Source organism: Misgurnus anguillicaudatus, chromosome 21 (assembly GCF_027580225.2).
Source record: "Misgurnus anguillicaudatus chromosome 21, ASM2758022v2, whole genome shotgun sequence".
Lineage (NCBI taxonomy): Eukaryota > Metazoa > Chordata > Actinopteri > Cypriniformes > Cobitidae > Misgurnus > Misgurnus anguillicaudatus.
This window is the reverse complement of record NC_073357.2, coordinates 13,342,841-13,362,602: the sequence shown is the minus strand read 5'-3', so window position 1 is coordinate 13,362,602 and position 19,762 is coordinate 13,342,841. Positions and strand designations below refer to the sequence as shown.

At 37.7% G+C, this 19,762-nt stretch overlaps 1 protein-coding gene across 1 annotated transcript in view; it reads left to right on the top strand.

The window, feature by feature from the left end:
- Positions 1 to 19,762, top strand: part of LOC129436283 (protein mono-ADP-ribosyltransferase PARP14) — a 40,051-nt gene extending 20,289 nt beyond the window's left edge. Inside the window, exons 12-15 of the mRNA XM_073859663.1 lie at positions 4,614 to 4,851; positions 15,474 to 15,610; positions 16,780 to 16,957; positions 18,576 to 19,762. Coding sequence (XP_073715764.1) covers positions 4,614 to 4,851; positions 15,474 to 15,610; positions 16,780 to 16,957; positions 18,576 to 18,838 — 816 coding nt within the window. The 3' untranslated portion in view covers positions 18,839 to 19,762. The remainder of the gene's footprint in view (positions 1 to 4,613; positions 4,852 to 15,473; positions 15,611 to 16,779; positions 16,958 to 18,575) is intronic.

Genomic DNA, 19,762 nt, shown 5'->3' with positions numbered 1-19,762 from the left:
AAGTTACACTTGCCTCGTAAGCCACGAGTAGCTGATCCAGCGACGAAAGAGAGCATTGCCTACAACGAACTAAAGTTACACTTACCTCGTAAGCCCTGTAAGCCACGAATAGCTGATTCAGCGACGAAAGAGAGCATTGCCTACAACAAGCTAAAGTCATACTTACCTCACAAGCCCTGTAAGCCACGAATAGCTGATCCAGCGACGAAAGAGAGCATTGCCTACAACAAGCTAAAGTTATACTTACCTCGTAAGCTCTATAAGCCACGAATAGACGACCCAGTGACGAAAGAGAATATCACCTATAACAAGCCCAAAAGCCATACCTACCTCGTAAGCCTCGTAAGTCATGAATAGACGGTCTAATGAAAGGGAGTATCATCTGTAAGGAATTAAAGTTCCATTCGCCTTGCAAACCCCGTGCCTCTCGAACGTCAACATCCAGGGGTACTGATTCCGAAAAGCTCAGTCGGCCAGGGTGCAGGGTAGACATTCAGAAATATTCACTTTGCCGCTTACCTGTCCTTTAGGAGTCTTTTGTTGTGGGCTGCATCCATCTCGAAGCTTGCAGGAGGGGAGACGCCGCCCGAGCACCCTGTATAACAACATCAGAGGAACGAGTCATTCGTCAGCTGGACTTGAGGGAACTAAGTAGCAGGTAGCCACTCTTACCCGACCGATTATTGATTGTGTGTTTTACTCTGCCTTCAGGAAAAAACGAAGGGCGCCACGAGTCAACAAAACCCAAAGAGAAGGACTAAGGGCTTCCGAATACTTACCCTTGCCGTCAAGTCCCCTCTGGCCCGTTCTCCCCCTGCAGAACAGAAGACGTTATTTTAAGATTTCCATTTCCCCCTCCCCCAAGTATTTTAACTAATTTAAATAAAGTTTGTTTTAATTTTACTTACCTTTTCGTGTGTTTGGTCATTGGGGTGCTCTGGGGACCTCCTCGAGGTGGAACCTAGGAAGGGGCGTGACTCACGACATCTGTGGTCCGCTCCGACCTGTGACAAAAATGCTTTGAAATACTTTGAGACCATGCACATAGGTGAACTAAATAATTTTTGAAAATTGTCCAAAAACCAAACACTAAAGAAATCTGGATGGGTCAAGCAACATGCAAAAATCCTGTTGGAGAAATTTGGAATGGAAAATTCAAAGCCAATAAACACACCAGTAGACATAAACATGAAACTCTTAAAACATTCTGATGACGAAGAAGTACATCAGACACAATTTCAGTCTGCTGTTGGTAGTTTTAGCTTTATCTGTCAACGAGAACAAGACCAGATGCTGTGAGCAATGTTGCAAGGTTTTGTGCTAAACCCACAAAACAACATTAGTGTGTTGTCAAATGAATCATCTCGGCCTGCGTATAGCAAGGTCAAGCCAAAGGAATATGTTAGATATTCAGATGCAGATTGGGCTGGAGACTAGAGGGCTGCATGGGGATTGGACTCCTGCGGGACCCAACGCAAATCTCGCGGGGGCGGGCGGGTTCACCTTTGCTGCGGGTGGGAGTGGGCGGTCAGAATTTTTTTGCGGGAGACCCGTGGGTTCCGGTGGGATTTTGCAGCTAAACTTAAAAAATTATGTAATTTTAACTGCGTAAAACCCCACGTGGAGCGAAGGCTGAATCAAATCCTTGGTTTCAATGCGGTCGTTAGTACGAATTCTGTTTGATCTTACAGAAATTATAGTTTAGCAAATATTATACTCTAACCCCAAACGCAAGCGAAGTTTAAAGTTTGAGGACATAACAAAGTACGCTATCAAGCAGACTCGAAACACCAAGTAAGAGCCCGGAGCGAACGAATAAACATATACATAACAGACTGCACGGTCGGCATATGAATATCTTCTTTATTTGGTTTGACATGTTTTTATGAAGAAAGACAACCATATTTTGCCTACGTGCTCCGTGAAAGCCTGTTCTTAATGCCAGCGGAGAAAACTCTGCTTAAACAGGCACTTGCAGTTCCACTTCATTTTCCATTTGCACCGCATATCATAAATGTTCTTCGTTTCGTTTTCCATGTCTGTCTTGTTTAGCTGTAATAACAAAATAAAATAAGTCACAACAAGAAGCTAACAAATCTCTCATGATGCGCGCTGATGCGGCGGAGAAGCACGTCTAAATTAAACCTGAGCCGGTGGACAAAAACAGACAACCCCGGTGTTAAAACTGTAAATACTTAAATTAGTCTGCGATCTGAATTGCCAAAACAATCAGACATACAAACAAATACATTTTCATGTATATGTAATTTATATTTGATGTATATTTACATTAAAGACTGTAAAAGACAATACATGAAGTGAAAAAATTAAATGAATAGTAGCATTTACCCTGCGGTGGCGCATTAAAAACAAACAAACTAACATTCCAATAGCATCTTTCCATTAGAATTATTATTGCAGATCAAATATTCGACCATTCGTGCACATCCCTAATTTTAAACACAATAGTGTTGAAAGTCTGTTTTTCTGAACCAATGTTTTGTATGAGCATGCATTTGTGTACAGTTTTCACAAGCTCTGAGAAAATCCGCGGGAGCGGGCAGGAGTGGACACAAATATTGCGGGCGGGAGTGGAACACGCAGGTTGCGGGAGCGGGCGGGACTGGTCATAAATTTAGCGGGTGCGGGCGGGCATGGGTTTAAAAAAACAGTCCCGCGCAGGGCTCTACTGGAGACCAAGATGATCACAAATCTGTATCAGGATACATGTTTTAAACCAGCGGAGCAGCTGTGAGTTGGAGCAGCAAGACAGACATGTGAAGCTCTTTCTACCGCTGAAGCGGAGTAGAAGGCCTTGGCAAGCGCAACTCAAGAAGCGGTTTGGATCCAAAAATTGTTTAACAGAGCTAAGAAACAAACAAACAGGACCAATGGTGATGTATGAGGACAATCAGTCTGCTATCTCTATGTCAAAGAACCCTCAATTTCATGGACGTGCAAAACACATTGACCTTAAGTACCACTTCATTCGAGAGCAAACTGCAAGTGGAGCCATAGACTTAAAATATTGCAGCACTGAAGACATGATTGCAGATATGTTCACAAAAGGACTGAGTAAAGAAAAATTCACAAAACTGAGATTATTGGCTGAAGTGAAACCAGTTTGCTAATTATTTTAATTGCGAGTGAGTAGTAGTGTTGAGAAATATTATTACACTCTTTCTAAATAATTATGTTGAACTTGAATATTTAGTAAGTCTTATGTAAACTTTCATGCATTTTTCTGATATCCTCTAGATCAGTATTTCCCAATCCTGGTCCTCGCACACCCCCTCCCAAGAAGTTTTAGATGTCTCCTTATTTAACACACCTGATTCAACTCATCAGCTTGTTAGGGAGACATGTTTATCATTTTGGAAGGAGGCTGATTAGTTGAATCAGGTGTGTTAAATAAGGAGACATCTAAAACTTTCTGGGAGGGGGTGCTCGAGGACCAGTATTGGGAAACACTGCTCTAGATGGAGCTATGTCAATGTTTGTGCTTATAAAAGCTGTAGAAGTTATCTTTGTTTTTGAAAAACGAGTAAAGGTGACGCACTTTTGCTCGGTGCATTTTTGCATTTAAACAATTGTTCTGAGTCATTATTAAACAACAATCTTGTGTTCCTGCTTCCAAAAAACTTTGTTTCATTTGGCACCGAACCCAGTCCTGTTCCAGTTCCAAATAAATATACTAGAGTTTGTTTTTGCATGAGAGCAGAGGATTTCTTAAACTGTGTGGAGTTGCTGTTTTTCTTTATAATTTTATGGTATGGTTTCCAGGACAGGGATTGGTTTAAGCCAGGACTAGGCCTTAGATTAATTATGAAATATAACTAGTTTTAACAAACATGCCTTACTAAAAACATTACTTTTGTGAATTTTGAGGCAAAACAAAGGGCACTGATGTATTTAATGATACATCAGTGCAAGTTGTTTTTAGTTTGGACACCTCTTACATTTATTTGAGTCTAGGACTAGTCTAATCCCTGTTCGGGAAACCGACCCTATAAGTTTAAAGCTTTCTGACCCCAGGATTCAACTGATTTCTGAAGTTTTCCATCTGTGATTTTGGAGTCTATATCCACTTAAATTATTCTCCTTGCTGAACATTAAAAGGGCACCTTTACGATGATATAGACACAAGTACTCTTTCAGGCAGATTTGGAAATAGATGTTTTTATGGTTTAACTATTTCCTTTAAGCCAATTTTCTACTTTTCGTAGCTCAACAATCTTTTGCTGCCCATCAGAACTATAGTCTTTTGGTTTTAGTCTTTGGGACTTAATCTTGTTACTTAATATATTTTTTCTCTCGTGAAACAGAGAAACATCGTGTGTCTAGTCACCATAGTTCGCTAAGAAAATGTTAATATCAATGTTTATATACTTCAGAGATATTTTCCAATAATTGTGTCCAGTGTGTACACATTAGAGAAAAACATTTATTTCATAATGTAATCCCCCCTCATTCAACTGTTTTACTTAAATGAAACATCAAATTTTTCTGATTTTTTTTTTCAAATTAAAGCTTAAAAGAAAAAAATTGTATATGAATAATTTAATAAATGAATGCACAGTTTTATCAACTTCTAACAGTTTTTTTACTCTAAGGTGATAAAAAGAGACCGGGAAAGCCTTTATACCAAAGTCACATGGTGCATTCTGGGACCAAGGGGCTTTTGGGAGAAGGTATCAAAAGAGATGAATCATAAGCTTGAAAAAGGTGATGTGAAAGATGGAATTGTGGATGCACACGGTGTAAAATGGACTGTGGATTTGAGAAAGATGGTTGCCACAGCATGTGGAACAGGAAAGAAGACCAGTCTTAAACGACTAGAGAATTGTTCAGGTATAGTTAACCTTTTATGTAATTTGTGATTGTTTAAAGTGTGTAATCTAATTTAATTTACAGTAGTTCCAAATTGGTATTTATATATTCCAAATCTCTCTGCTGCTTTAATATTTAAGATCTGAGATCACATCCAGGATGCAGTTAATTGAAATGTTACTTTAGTTCAAATCAACCGAATTTCAGTTTCAACTAAAATGATGCCTTTTGTTTGCTTACATGCTTTCTCTGTCTGTGTTGCTTCACTGCCGATTCTTACCATACTTCCGTTGCCTAAATGCGCGTGCATACGCTGCCACGTCATCATTGTGTAAAAACAGTAAAAGGGTCTATAAAGCTCAGTTCCAAAAATTTACCCTTTTTTTGGTTTTGTGGTCCTGTTGGCTTGACAAATCCTGGACTGAAAGTTTAAAACAGTTAAAACAGACAAAAACTTTGACAGATTTAACATGGACGAAGAAGTTTTATTTAGTAGTCTAGCTGGCTGATATGTTTTAGTTTAAAGCTTGCATGATGTAACATGAATTTAACAAGATTTAGCATGAAAATTGCATTATTAAGAATGAAGGTAGCATGATTTAGCATGAAGCTAGTAGGGCTAAGACGGTTGTAATTACCACCGGACCACCACGGTAGTGGAGTGCGACCCCCGGTCGGGAAGTGCACGCCTGCGGTGATGTGCACGTCACAAATTATGAAAAACAAAGTACAATCTCGCCCAGTGAGATATCTTCAGGTTCGTGTTAACGCAAACTGCCAGCAAATGCGGAGTTAATGCGTTATTTGCAAGAGAAGGCAACTGATATCAGTGATGATGACCCGCTGGCTTGGGGCGGAACAATGAGGCAAGATATTGGCTGTTTCTCAATCCGAAGACTGTAGCCCCTGATAGATAGGTCCTGACCTATGATCCTGACCCACACTCCTAATAAGTAGGTGGCGGTAATGCCCCTAAAAGTTGTTTGCCAACTGCCAGTAAAACTCAAGAAGAAGAAGGCGAAGAAGGCTGATGTCAGCAGGCTCCAATGAAACTTTAAGTTTTAAAAGGTACAAAGTTTTCAGAGCTGGTGCTTTCCAGTTTTTATTGCATCTCTGAGAGATTTTTGTGAACAAGAGGGGCAGCAGGAGGAGGGAAAGAGTAATCCTTGTTGTTCTTCTCCACAGATGCCGTTTTAAAATGGCCAAGGAAGCTGATGTCAGAAAACCCATCAACAGTAGAATCTGCGAGCTAAGACACCAGGGGCCGGTTGCACCAACAGGGCTTTAGTAAGCCTGGTCCTAACTGCTAAGTAGGTCTTAGTTAAGACCAGTCTTTAGAGTTGATCTGACGTCGGTTGCACCAACCAAACTTAAGCCTAGGCGTAACTACGCCCGGTCTTAGCGTTGCGCGTTCATGTGTTGTTTACCAGCAGCGTGCGTTGCTAGGTTACGCTGTAAACTATCTTCCGCTGTTTCGTTGTAACGTTAGCCATATCGATGGAGGAGCAAAGAAAAAGAAAAGGAAACTTCACCGACATTGAGATACGAAAGTTAATAGAGCTGTACAGTCAGCACAAACACACACTGACTTCCAAGCAATCAAACACAATTACAAACCAGAAAAAACAAACAACATGGAGACAGATAACAGAGGCGATTAACGATTGCTCTGACTCCGGCTGCCTTAGGACAGAGAGCGATGTAAGAAAAAAGTGGAAAGACCTCCTGAGCAAAGCAAAAAAAGATTTATCTGCAAAAAAACACCACCCGACCGGCGGGGGTCCTCCCCCAAAAACTTCCCTGTACAGTACCATAATTGTGGATATCTTTGGAGAGGATTCACCGGCTTTTATTGGTTTGGTCGGTGCGGAAAGTGGCGGTTCTGACATGCAAGAAACCCTTGTCTCCCCAGAGATGGCTGTCGATCACTCAATCGAGAGTGTGAATTGTGAAGGTGTGTAGCCCATATTAGAATGGCCTAAAATAAGGATTTTAGTAGTTGTCAGATAACAATAGGGGTATGATAGATTATCTGTATTTTTAGACTCGATGGAGGACCCAGTCACTCCACAAAGTTCTCACGAACACAGCAGCGGTGCACCACCGGTGAAACGGATGAGGAGGCTGGATAATCTGCAGCAGACACTTCTTGAGAAGGAAATTGTGAGAGTGGAGACTGAAACAAAAAAACTACAGACCGAGCAGGAAAAGTTAGAACTTGAAAAACAAAAAATATTGTTAGAAATACAGTTGCTCCAACAACAGATAAACAGTTCATCTTCGCCTATTTCTGAAGATGATGGGCGGTCTTTTGTATTTCTGTAAATAAGCCTTATGGCAAATTGTGTACAATGAATCAATGACAATTATATGTAAATAAAATAAGTTTATTATAGACCTAGTGGGATTTCTTTGTGGCTTATTTTTATGGTTTACAACCTGCAGATTATTGGCAAAATTATTTTTAACATTTATAAAGCATTAATTATGCGTGTACGGACTAGTCGTCCACCGACATCTTCATGCCCTGCATGGTCCACAGGGTCGACACCTTCCTCCGGCACCGGCTGATGGTGTTGCCTAGGGAGAGGGATCATCTTGGTGACACAGATTTTGTGGAGGACAGTGCACGCTGCTATTACGGTGCAGACTCTCTCAGGGTGCATCCGCATTTCTCCATGAAGACAATAAAACCTAGATGAAATAGTCAATGATTAATGTAAAACCTAAATGTTTCAATTTTTTACTATTAATAAATGAGCAAAACTTGGCCACTAAATATGTAATATTCATTTTTTTATTATTTTGACGATCGCCATATTCATAGTGAACGCGCATATAGAGACAAATGCACATAATGGATTACATAATCAGAGAATAGCCTTTGTCTTTTCGTTTGTAATTATTTCGTTTAAAGATATTTCAAGCTTTGTGTATTTGATGTATTTCTCATATCTGTGTGAGGCATACACTGATTTTCGTCAAGTTAGGATGAAATGCTCTCTTAACATCCAATGCAAGTGACAGCGCGGGCGCATACATTATTGTCTGCTATATTTGCTTCTAATTTATTAAATGGGTCATTCTATGAAAATGGTGTCTTTTTGAAAAGACTTTTTTATACCAAAACTTACAGTCAGATAATAGTTAACCTCTTAACATTATAAATCAACTTAAATGACAGCTTAATGTATTTTTATATTTTTACTAGCCTACATTACATTAAAAATTGTGCTACATTACATTAAAAAATCTTGTGCTGCTTTTTTGTCACTGATGTTACCTATATTTTAGATGACAATTCAGGATTACCAGAATGTATTTTGACTATTTTATTTGCATACATAATCAAAGACCTCCGTAAAGTTCTATTGTGTGACCTTTTTCTATTTCTACAATTGTGTTTTTTGTTGTAACATTAGAAATAATTGATCTGCAGACACAATGGCATATCTAAGAGGGCGGCCACAGTAGCTCAATCCACACTTCTTAAATTGTAAATAAATCACTTAATCATGAAATGTTTAAAATTATATTAATAAAATGTTTCTTTCCCCTTACTATACTGTAGTAGCATCAGTGACAAATCTTAAGTCCTCGCATGAAATTATCAAATTATTTATCAAATTGCGAGAGTGCGCACACTCACTATGTGCTTTTCAAAACAGCAATGCCTACAATGAATGTTTGACCCAGGAAGAAGTTGGCAAGGATGTTGATTTTTTTTCAAAGTGGTGTTTTTTATAAATTGTAACACAAGTGACATGAAATTGGGGTACAGGTATTCCCTGTAAATTATTTATAATATTTAGTTGATATTTTAGTTTTACTAAATAACTGTACTGCTTCCCTTTGTATTATGACATTTAAAGGGGGAGAATTATATATTTTTTCAACTCAAAATAGGCTATGTCACTAAATCACGACTCCTGACCCGAGGCACAAGCCAATTTCATGGTACTGATCGTGTTCTACAATATATATAAAATTGGTTTGCAATATAGCTGTATTAGATATGTTTTTTTAATAATAAAACAATTTAATTAAAACAAAAAACATATATTTTGTGTCACTTTCTGAAAATTTTAAGTGTTTTCCTGATGATTGGGGCTGGGACAGGAAAGCCACCATTTTCATAGAATAAGCCAAATACAGGCAATTGGTTGATGAAAAATGTATTAAAATTAAGATATAACATTTTAACAAATATAAAGCAACTGCTAGCCCCACACTAGCGCCGCCCATGTATAGTTTTTAATGACCACACTACATCAGCACCATGGATAGGGGCACAGACACTGTGGGAAGGATTTTACCTGCGCTTGAGGACTCCGATGCACCGCTCAACGAGTGACCTAGTGGTGGTGTGGATGGTGTTATACCGTCGTTCTTGCTCAGTCCTCGGAGCAATTATAGGCGTCATCAGCCAGTGTTTCAGTGGGTATCCACTGTCGCCGAGAAGCAGCCCGTTTACTCTTCCAGCCTCGAAATCCTGGTATAAGGCACTCTCCCGGAGGATGCGTGCGTCATGGGTAGATCCAGGCCATCTCGCCACCAAATTAAAGATTTTATAATTGGTGTCACAAGCAATCTGCACATTGATTGAATGGTATCCCTTGCGGTTGACATAAAGATACTCATGCTCAGATGGTGCCTGGATCCTGACGTGAGTCCCATCGATGCAGCCCACAATACCAGGGATGCCAGAGGCCCGGCGGAATCGGTGTTTCATCACCGCAGCCTCGGCCTCAGTGGGGAGGTGAGCAGATTGCGGAAGGCGACGGCTTAGTGCCAATGAAACTCTGCGGATGGCCCGACATGCGGTGGATTTGTGGACATTAATCATATCTCCAACATTGTTTTGAAACGCACCATTTGCATAAAAACGTAGCGCTATTAACAGCTGTAATGCTGGTGGCAATGCTGCGTTGTGGTTTGATATGTACTGTAAGTCGGCTGACAGCTCTTCAACAAGTTCATATATATCCCTCCGACAGAATCGAAACCTCTCTATCAGCTCATCATCATTGTAAATGTCCAATGGATTGCTTCTGTCCCTAATTACTCTCTCCCGTCTAAAAGCCCGCTCATTGTAAAGCCTGTGTATAAGGCGCGCCATGTCTTTACTTCTCTTTAGTTATGTGGTTACTATAGAAACATTATTTATCGGATGATAACGGCTATTATATGCCTAGATTTTGAATTTATGCCTGCTACTGACTAGGCGTAAGATTTACGCCTGGTCTTAGCGAGAAGAAGACTTAAGCCTGGACGGTGCAACTGTCGTAACTTTTATGTCGGACTTAGAATGCGGAGTTAAGACCTACTTACCTTAGGACCAGGCGTAAGCCCTGTTGGTGCAACCGGCTCCAGGTGAAGAGCAAAAGCATGGTTATATAAGTTGTTTAAATCAGTGAAGAACCAAGATGGACTCCTAACCAGGATAACGGACTGTTCTTTTGGCAATTTATTTATTTGCTTTCCACGGTTCCCAAAGTTTTTTGAAAGTTGGTTTATTATTTATTTATTCATTATTTTCTGTGCATTTTGTTTATAGATATTGTCTTTATATTGTATAAAGGCACTGCTGAAAGTTTGAAATGGACATTGGTAATTTAAGTTGCGTTAATTCATATTTTGTATATTTTTTGTTTAATGGCACTCTTTTAAAATGTAGTTTATGTAAATGCAATGCAACACATTTATGTAATGTAATGTAAAGCCAACCACATTTTCTTTGACTGACCATATGCAAAAACTCTTGTGGTTTTAATAGGCCTATATAACTCAAATTGGGTTTAGTATCTGTGCCTGGTTAAAAGGAAATAAAGGTGGCTTTTGATAGATTACCCATCACTCTGTCTTAATATGTGGTGTAAATGTTTGTATATTGCAGGTTGCATATTTAAGTATTTATATATTTTACGTGTTTCATGTACATATACTGTATATATCCCCATATATGTTAATGAATTGTATGTGCATGTTCTCAGTATGTGTACATATATTATATGTACACATATTGTGCATACATTTACAATATATATATTTCCATCGAATTTTTCATATATGTAAAATGTATTCCACAACATTTCGAACACATATCTGGGCCATTCTACCGAATTGGTGCAAATTGACACTTCAAAACTTCTTGAAAAAAGTGTGTTTTTTCCTGCAAGCTTTGGAGTCATAAACATAGTAGAACATCTAAGGAACACTAATCTACTGATTGGACACTTTAGTTTCTTAGCATGTTTTTATACAGTTTCGAAATGTTATCTCTCTCCCAGAATTTGTCACTACCGAAACACAACAACATTTGATATAAAAATTAGGTTTTTAATAGCCTATTCTGATTTTCTTTACATTAACCTTCTAAATATATATATATATTTTTATTTTAAAGACTGGTTATATTGATTAGAAATATTATTTTAACAAAACTATAAGAGTGGTTCATCAAATTAAATGCATTTTGAAGGCAATATTTATCTGTAATTGCCATACATGCACTTAAACAGTTTTCAAATTCAAGAATTCATTAGTTTAAGTTTTTATCTAACTAAATAAAATTATGTCATCTTTTCTGATAACAAAACCTATTTTATTTTTCCAGAACATTATTTGTTTCGGTCGTGACATCAAATGTTCAGTAGTGACAACCATATTGGATTGTCCATATTTTGTGTAAAAAAAGTAATTAGTTAGTCAAAAATGGTTGGCATTATGCAGTCAAAACATACAGCACAAAGAATATCTAACACAACACCACATAAAAGCAGAAAAAAAACTGAAATTACACTATAGAGATGGCGGATAGTTCAGACCTTGAAGGGATGCAAGATGCTGTGTTGATTTTCATATCTCTTGAGAAAAAGATTACATAATGTATGTCCATATAAAACTTCAGGCCCACAGTATAAACTACAGAATTTGGTGTGTGTGCACCCATGTCCATCTGTAATGTTGGTGTACAAATGTGTGCCTGTTTTTCCATTACACATGCTAACTTCTCTAAACCTCCTTAACTGATTCTCTTGTTGCTGAGTTTGACTTTTTTGAGTTTGAAATAAACTTAATTTTTTATTTGATTTGAGGTTGGTTGAATCATTTTTCATATAAAAGAACTAGTGAACGACCGATATATCGGCCGATTTTTGCGAGTTTTATGTGTATTGGCATTGGCCGATTTGTGGCTGCTGTGTTCACCGAGTTTTTCCGGCATTATTTACAGACAGAAATATAGTTTTTTAAGTTCAATAAATGTTACTTTTTTAAATTGAGACTTGTAACATTTGGCATCATCGTGTCATTTTATAAGTAAACTGAGTGAGCAAAAGAAGTATCGGCTCAAGAAAATAGGCTCTCTCAGTCACTCAGCTCTACTTTCATCTTTCCGTCTATGCATGTTGGTGATTCCTCTCTCTCTGTAGCTATCTCTACAAATTAACCAAAGATATTTACATTTACATTATTAGTGTGAGCCTGCCATGTCTACACTTAACAATGACATGTCAATTTACAATGATACTGATAACTATCTGTTATGTCAATTATATAAAGCAATCAGTCAAAGTCCCGCTTAATTATCGCAGAAAGTTTTCCTAGAGACCAGAGGTAGAATCATATAGCCTTCATTTATTTCAATAATGAGTCAAGCTACTACTGTATGAATTACATTAATCTGGCCTAGTTCATTTTATCTTAGTTTGTAGTCCTAGTCAAATCACGTACAACATTACAGAAATTGACTGACAAATTATTTGTAGCCTACTGAAAAAGAATATATGTGCAGTTGAAAGTTTCTATTTATTAATTAAGATAAAGAAATAAGTGTCATTTTGTCACTACCGAAACAATCACGTCACAACCGACACGTCAACAAATGTTTCGGTTGTGACTGTTTTGGTTGTGACTGTTTCGGTAGTGACGATTTAAGCTAACTTTGATCCTACTGCTAAGATGCTAATCAGTACGTAGTTAGCTAGCACAGTTCTCGACATTGAAACATGAGTAAAACCTAAATGACCAGTAGAAAAAATAAAAAAACTGAATTAATCATTGAAAATGTGTGATCGGTAGTGACATTCATAAATGTCACACACTGATTTCAAAACTTTTGATCACATTTACTTCAAAACCATGGGATTGATCTAATCACCATGTCACCACAAGGGAGAGAGGCACAGACAAAGTTTCTGGTTAAAAATGGAGGGGAGTGGCTTAAAGCACTATTATATTATTGACCATGAGTGGAAGTGCTACAATAAACACACAGATATGCACCAATCCCCTGGGTGCTCCAACAAACGAAATGGCCAAGCACATACACACAGTTGATTCACATTTACTTAATTTTGTCTTTGGTTGCTAGGAAGTGGCTTGGCAGCTGTCAATGACAATACTCCAATGGCTGCATGTCAGTTTGATGGATATAAACCAATACGACATTCAGATTTTAAGATTGTTTGAGTTTTTGTTGCTTGGGTCCTGAGCAGTAGTTGCTAGAGGAATGACTTGATAGCTATGAGTATCCCGAGAGACTAATTGAATGTCTGAGTGAAATGAGCCCATTAACTTGTTCTGCAAAGATATCAATCTCTGCCTTTTATAATGGCAGTCTATGGGATTGGTTGCTAGGGTGCCCAAAATGGTTGCCAGGGCGTGACCCTAAGAGACTGATTGGATGCCGGTGTAAAATGACCCCACCCACTGGTCTCTGTGACACAGAAATGTTTTAATTAAAAAGCCCTATACGTCCTAGATAATATAGTAGGAAAATCCTGTATGACCTAGACCTAGACGAATTTAAGTTTTTCCTTTTATCTCCGGGTTTGTCCGCGGTGCGCCGTATTTGGCCACTGGCTCAGTGAGGGCTCACGTGTTATTAAATGTGCTTCTCCGCCGCCCGCATCAACACATCATGGGAGATTTGTAAGCTTTCTGCTATAAAGTCTACTTTGTTTTGTTAATAACGCGACAGACACAGAGAATGAAATGAAACAGAGAACATTTATTATATGCGGTGCTCTTTCGAAAATTAACTGGATAACTGCACATGGCAGTGTAAAAGCAAAGCTCCGTCTTTGTGAAATGTTGTTAAATTAAGCTAATGTTAGTAACTTTGCACAGTCAACAATAATGTATCGAGCCAGCTTACGTTATTTGTAAAATAATGTTAAATACTGATATTCAATCTTGTTCAACAATCCGTTTGTTGTTTTATCGGATAACCATCATCACGAGGAAGAGTTTTCTCCGCAGCACCGGCATTATTGTATCTAGTCAGAAGAACGAGCTTTCACCGAAGCAGGTAGGGTAAATATGGTTTCTTTATTGACAAATACATGTCAAACTAAACTGAGAAGATATTAATATGGCGACTGAGCAGTCGGTTATGTTGATGTGTTTTTTCGTTTGCTCCGGGCTCTTATTTGGTGTTTTGAGTCTGTTTAAATGATGATAGCCTACTTTGTCAAGTCCTCAAACTTTAAACTTCGCAAGTCCTCAAACTTCGCTTAGATTTGGGGTTAGTGTATAATATTTGGTATAATATAATGTATGTAAGATCAAACAGTAATGAATTCATACTAACGACCGACTTGAAACTAAGGATTTGACTCAGACTTCGCTCCGCATGGGGTTTTAAGGCCTTTTTTCTGTAGGATATTTTTAAAGAAGAATTAAAAAAATACATAATTTTTTACAATGTTTTCAACTTAAAAATACATATATATATATACATACAGAATAGAAGTTTAGCTTGTTGTGGATATTTCCTAATTATAAGCTGTAAGCGCTAGGAATGGGTTTTATTATTCTCAACACCTTTTTGGTCACTTACGGTAATTAAAGCACCTGGTGGTGGCGGAAGAGGTAAAGCATATCATCTGTTCACCTGTGTAGTTCACGAGGGGAGAGAGGGGGTGACTGGGGAAGTTTTATTTTTGTTGACCGCTATACAAACGCAATCTAATGCTGTCCGGGCACGATTTCATATGCAAGTGAAATAATTATGGAATGTATTGGATACATAACCTTGTTTGTTTCTCACGCAAATAAATCTATACAACTAAATCTTTGGATTCATTATCATTGAAGATCAGGAAGCGCGTCTGGCAATAGTTTCCCCTGCTCAGCCTCTCGGCCGACAAATTTGGATTTCGGATTGTCGCCCACATAAGCCTTCTGTGAAATTATGACAAAATGAAAAATATAAAACGCGCATGTCTTAATTAACATAATTTAAATAAATGAATATTTGAATATTTGTTCTTTATGAGCTTAAATATTCGAATAGTAAATTACTGGAAAATGCCCATCCCTAACTTACACCCCATTTCAAGATATGTTCTTACAGAGCTCGGAGCTATGACCCCAAAGCTTGCAGGACCGAAATTTGGTCCAGATGTAAGAATAATATTATCCCTGACCAATAACAATAGTGATGCTTTGTATAAATGCAAGCACCACTAATATTTGTTGTGCTTTTGTAGACAGCGTCTGTCTGTTACAATTAACCTTGCCCATGGCATAAGTTGTAACATCTGCATTTCGGTCAATTTTGGGACAATTGCACAAGAACTATATGTGAAGATGTGTATGTTAAATATGACTAATTCTAACTCTGTTTTCCGCTTTAGATTTTTCTTTGCCTATCTACTGGGACAACATGAAGCCAAATGAGCCACAAAAGATCATTGACCTAAAACAATCATCATCAGAGTTCCAGAAAATAAAGGTGGACTTCAAAAAGACGGTCTCAAAAACAGTCCTCAAGGTATCGCCAGTTTTTAAATGTGTATACAACAAATGTGTATACCAAACCACTTTATAGATACAATTTTACCTGGCTTTGGTTCTGGAAAACTACAGAAATTGCCTTCTATGTGAATGTGTAATTTGTACAGTACCTAGTAATAATGCCAAAGTAAACATGACATTCTATAACTATAATGATAATTATACAGTACAACTACCTTATTTTTCGGTCTATAAGCCGCTGTTTTTTTATATAACTTGGGTGGTGCCGCGTCTTACAGTCAGATGCCTCTTGTAAGTCAGTATGAATTAAGATTGACATTTATGAGGCAAGAGACAACATTACCATCTACAGCCGCGAGAGTCCGCCATATGCTGCTTCTGTATTATGTAAGTCAATGGATTCAGTAATGTGGAATGATGAGTATGCGAACTTCACGTTAATTGGCTTGTTTGGTTAATTTAGCCTATTTAACCTTCCAGGTAACTTCTGTATGCTATGGTTTATCGTTTAAATAACTGATAATATTACTTTAAATTACAGAAATCTATTCAGCCTGCTGTTCTGTCTGCTATTGTTTAGTTGAATAACTTGCCTTTCCAGATTAAATGTCTGTTCTTCGGCTTGGATTTTGTGAATCAATTGTCTAAATAAACACGATGTATAGTCCACTAATTTATAGACAATTATAATGGACTCCACTGTGACTTTATGTTATTTTGGGTTAATGACGCATTTCTGAATGATGCGGCTTATACTCCGGTGCGGCTTATAATCTGTAAAGTATAGTATATAAGTGTAACAGTAACTTTATGATAATTCTGAATACACACACTGCAGTATTATGTTACGAAAAATAATGTAAATTCAGCAGCAGTCCAAGTTTTGCACAGTAATATATCACAAGCAACCACTTGACAGTAACTGAGAACATAAGACTACAGTCAACAATTTGTCCAAGTTTTGTTCATGCTACTAATACAGAGTCTGAGCTGTTGGGCTGAATATCGATCTTGGTCTAAAAAACATCTAATATGACAATCTAATATCTTTTATGAACATTACACTATATAATAACAGGGCTGCAAATTTAGATTACATTGAATTCAGATGACTTAGCAAATCTTAGTACAGGGTACATGTACACGTATGTAATCAGATCTTTTGTGTGTGCTAACTGTCCTTAGATTGAACGTATTCAGAATGTAAATCTTCGACGGTTGTATGAGGGACGTAAAAAAGAGCTGGAGAACAGGAATGCTCCCAATGGAGCAGCAGAGAAGATACTTTATCATGGGACAACGAAGGAAGCTTGCTCATCCATCATAAATACCAACTTTAACCGTGGATATGCTGGGCAAAATGGTATGTGTGCCGTTTTTATGGGTTCATGCTTATATGGATTAAGTAGACATCTCTTTTTGTAGGGTCTTAAAGCAAAATTAAAAGTATGGTATTTGTTTGCTAAATTTAACATTTTGTGAAGCCTCACAATAGCTTTGTGCGATAAACAGACCTAATTTTATCTTTACTTAAAGGATAATTCCGGTATTTAACACTTTGAGTCTCATTTCTGGTTTGTTTTGGATGAACTACAGTGATGGACACAGAAATTTTGACAATGGGTCGAGTCTTGACTTTTCGACTCATTTAGAAGCGTCTCTTGACTGCTTCAGAATGTAAGTCAATGGCCATGCACAAACATGTCATTAAAACACTTAACGTTCATTTTCAAAACTGTACTACTCACCGAGTGGTTCGTGGTGTTCGTTGATTAAAAACAAATATATTGGCGCAATGTATGATTTCAATCCGTGTTATTTGCTATAGTGGAACTATTTTTTCAGATACTTCACAACCGCGTATATACTTCCTCTCTATATTTGAGTCTGAAGCATGAATGAACGTAGTCCAACAAACTGTAATAAAACGGTACCATACTTTCAAAATCAAGTAAATTTATAACAGTTACACCATCCAATATGTTTTTTCATCGGCAGAACAATAAATAAGATATTTTGCAGAAACCCCGGTGCTCCGTCATGCAAGTCAACAGATCCGCACACTTTAAGAGCTAAAGCATATATATCCAATACAACAGTAATCCCCCATAACTCCGTGTGACATATTGACATCTTGTGAAGCAAATCAATCAGTTTTTGCAAGAAACTGAACGTTATTTACAACACTATTAGCGTAAATGCCAAAGCAGGAAGCGCGCTTTACGTTCAAGGCGATCTCTTCCACACTTGTGCCGTTTGGTGGATGTTGGTCTGTCTGCGCCACCTATAGAGCGGGAGCGTGAAGCGCACTTCCTGCTTGGCAAAAGCTCTGCATTAACGCTGTAAAATATTTATATATATATTCGAATCTCAAAACTGAAAATCGAATGTCAACCCACGGAACAAATATTCGAATATTCTGGTCCAGCCCTACAAATATGGGAAAAATTTCTTCTGAGAGAAACCGAGCGAAAAAACTACAACCACATGTAAAAACAAACAGACCCTTTTCTGTTTCCAGCGGTGGAGTGATATATCAGCGAGCAAACAGTCTTCCAAGAGAAGTCAATGGAATTTTACAAAATGTCAAATAAAACACAACAGAAACTGTATTTCGCTACACAACTTGTTTTTAATCATCAACGAACACCACAAACCACTCGGTGAGTAGCACAGTTTTGAAAATGAATGTTGTGTTTTAATGACATGTTTGTGCATGGCCATTGACTTCCATTCTAAAGCAGTCAAGAGACGCTTCTAAACGAGTCAAAAACTCAAGACACGACCCATTGTCAAAATTTCTGTGTTCATCCAAAACAAACCAGAAATGAGACTCAAAGTGTTAAATACCGGAATTATCCTTTAACTACTTCTCTACTCTTCCTAGCATGTTGACTTATTTGCACCACTTGTTGTTCAGTTGGTTGCTTACTTTGCATGACTAATTAGTTAACTGATTAATCTTTTTATGTACTTTCTAGCAACCAAATATGGTGAGGGAACATACTTTGCTGTAAATGCTAGCTACTCTGCCAACCCCCTGTACTCTGTTCCTGCATCAGATGGCACCCAACTCATGTTTGTGGTTCGTGTACTTACTGGTAATTACACTCAGGGTCAGGAAGGCATGAGGATCCTCCCTGACAATTTTGACAGCGCAGTGGACAGCACACAGGATCCCAGCATGTTTGTGGTGTTCCATGATTGCCAGGCCTACCCAGACTACCTTATCAAATTCAAATAAACTCTGACTTGCACCACCGATACTGGTGGCTTACTTTTGTTCATCCAAATTCATGCGTTTTTGAATATTATTATATCTGAATTTTTAAAAACATTATGACTATATCTTCCAATAATGTTGTTATTCGTGTAGACTAGGGCAGTGTTGCTCAACCCTGGTCCTCAAGGACCCCCTTCCAGTAAGTTTTAGATGTCTCCTTATTTAAAACACCTCATCAGCCTTCTTCCAGAATGTCTCCCTATCAAGCTAATAATTTAAATCAGGTGTGTTAATTAGGGGGTCCTTGAGGACCAGGGTTGAGAAACACTGGACTAGGGAACATTGTAGTGATGTGGTACACTTGTCTGGAGATAACCTTGTGTCATTTTTTTTCTATTTGTTGATATGCTATTTTAATAGAATGTCGAACAAATATAAAGGGTGTAATAAATGTTATCCTATATACAAAATATACACATCATTATCCAACAAGGCATGCAATAGAGGGTAGTTTTATCAATTCAACATTTAGTCAGCTACAGAGCTATGTGTGAATGGAATTCTCTCCCAAATACCAATATCAAACAACAAAATACTTATCATGGTTTTAAAATATCATTGAAGAAATATTACCTTCAAAAATATTTTAATATTTAACATTAACTTGTAATTAGTAACTAAAGTGAGATTCTGGTAGAGGTCACTTGTTATTTTATTTTTGATTTAGATCTACTCTGAGTTTTATTTTTGTTGTGTCAAATGTTTATTTTAAATGTGTGTAATGTGAAGTGATTTGTGTAATGTGCAGATGTAGTTATGTGATGTGGTTAAATGTATTTGTCATATGAAAAGATTATAGGACCCCAGGAACAATAGCTTTTAGCTTATTCTGAAGCTAATTGGGATCCAAATAAAACAAACAAATGTGAAAACACTGCACAACAA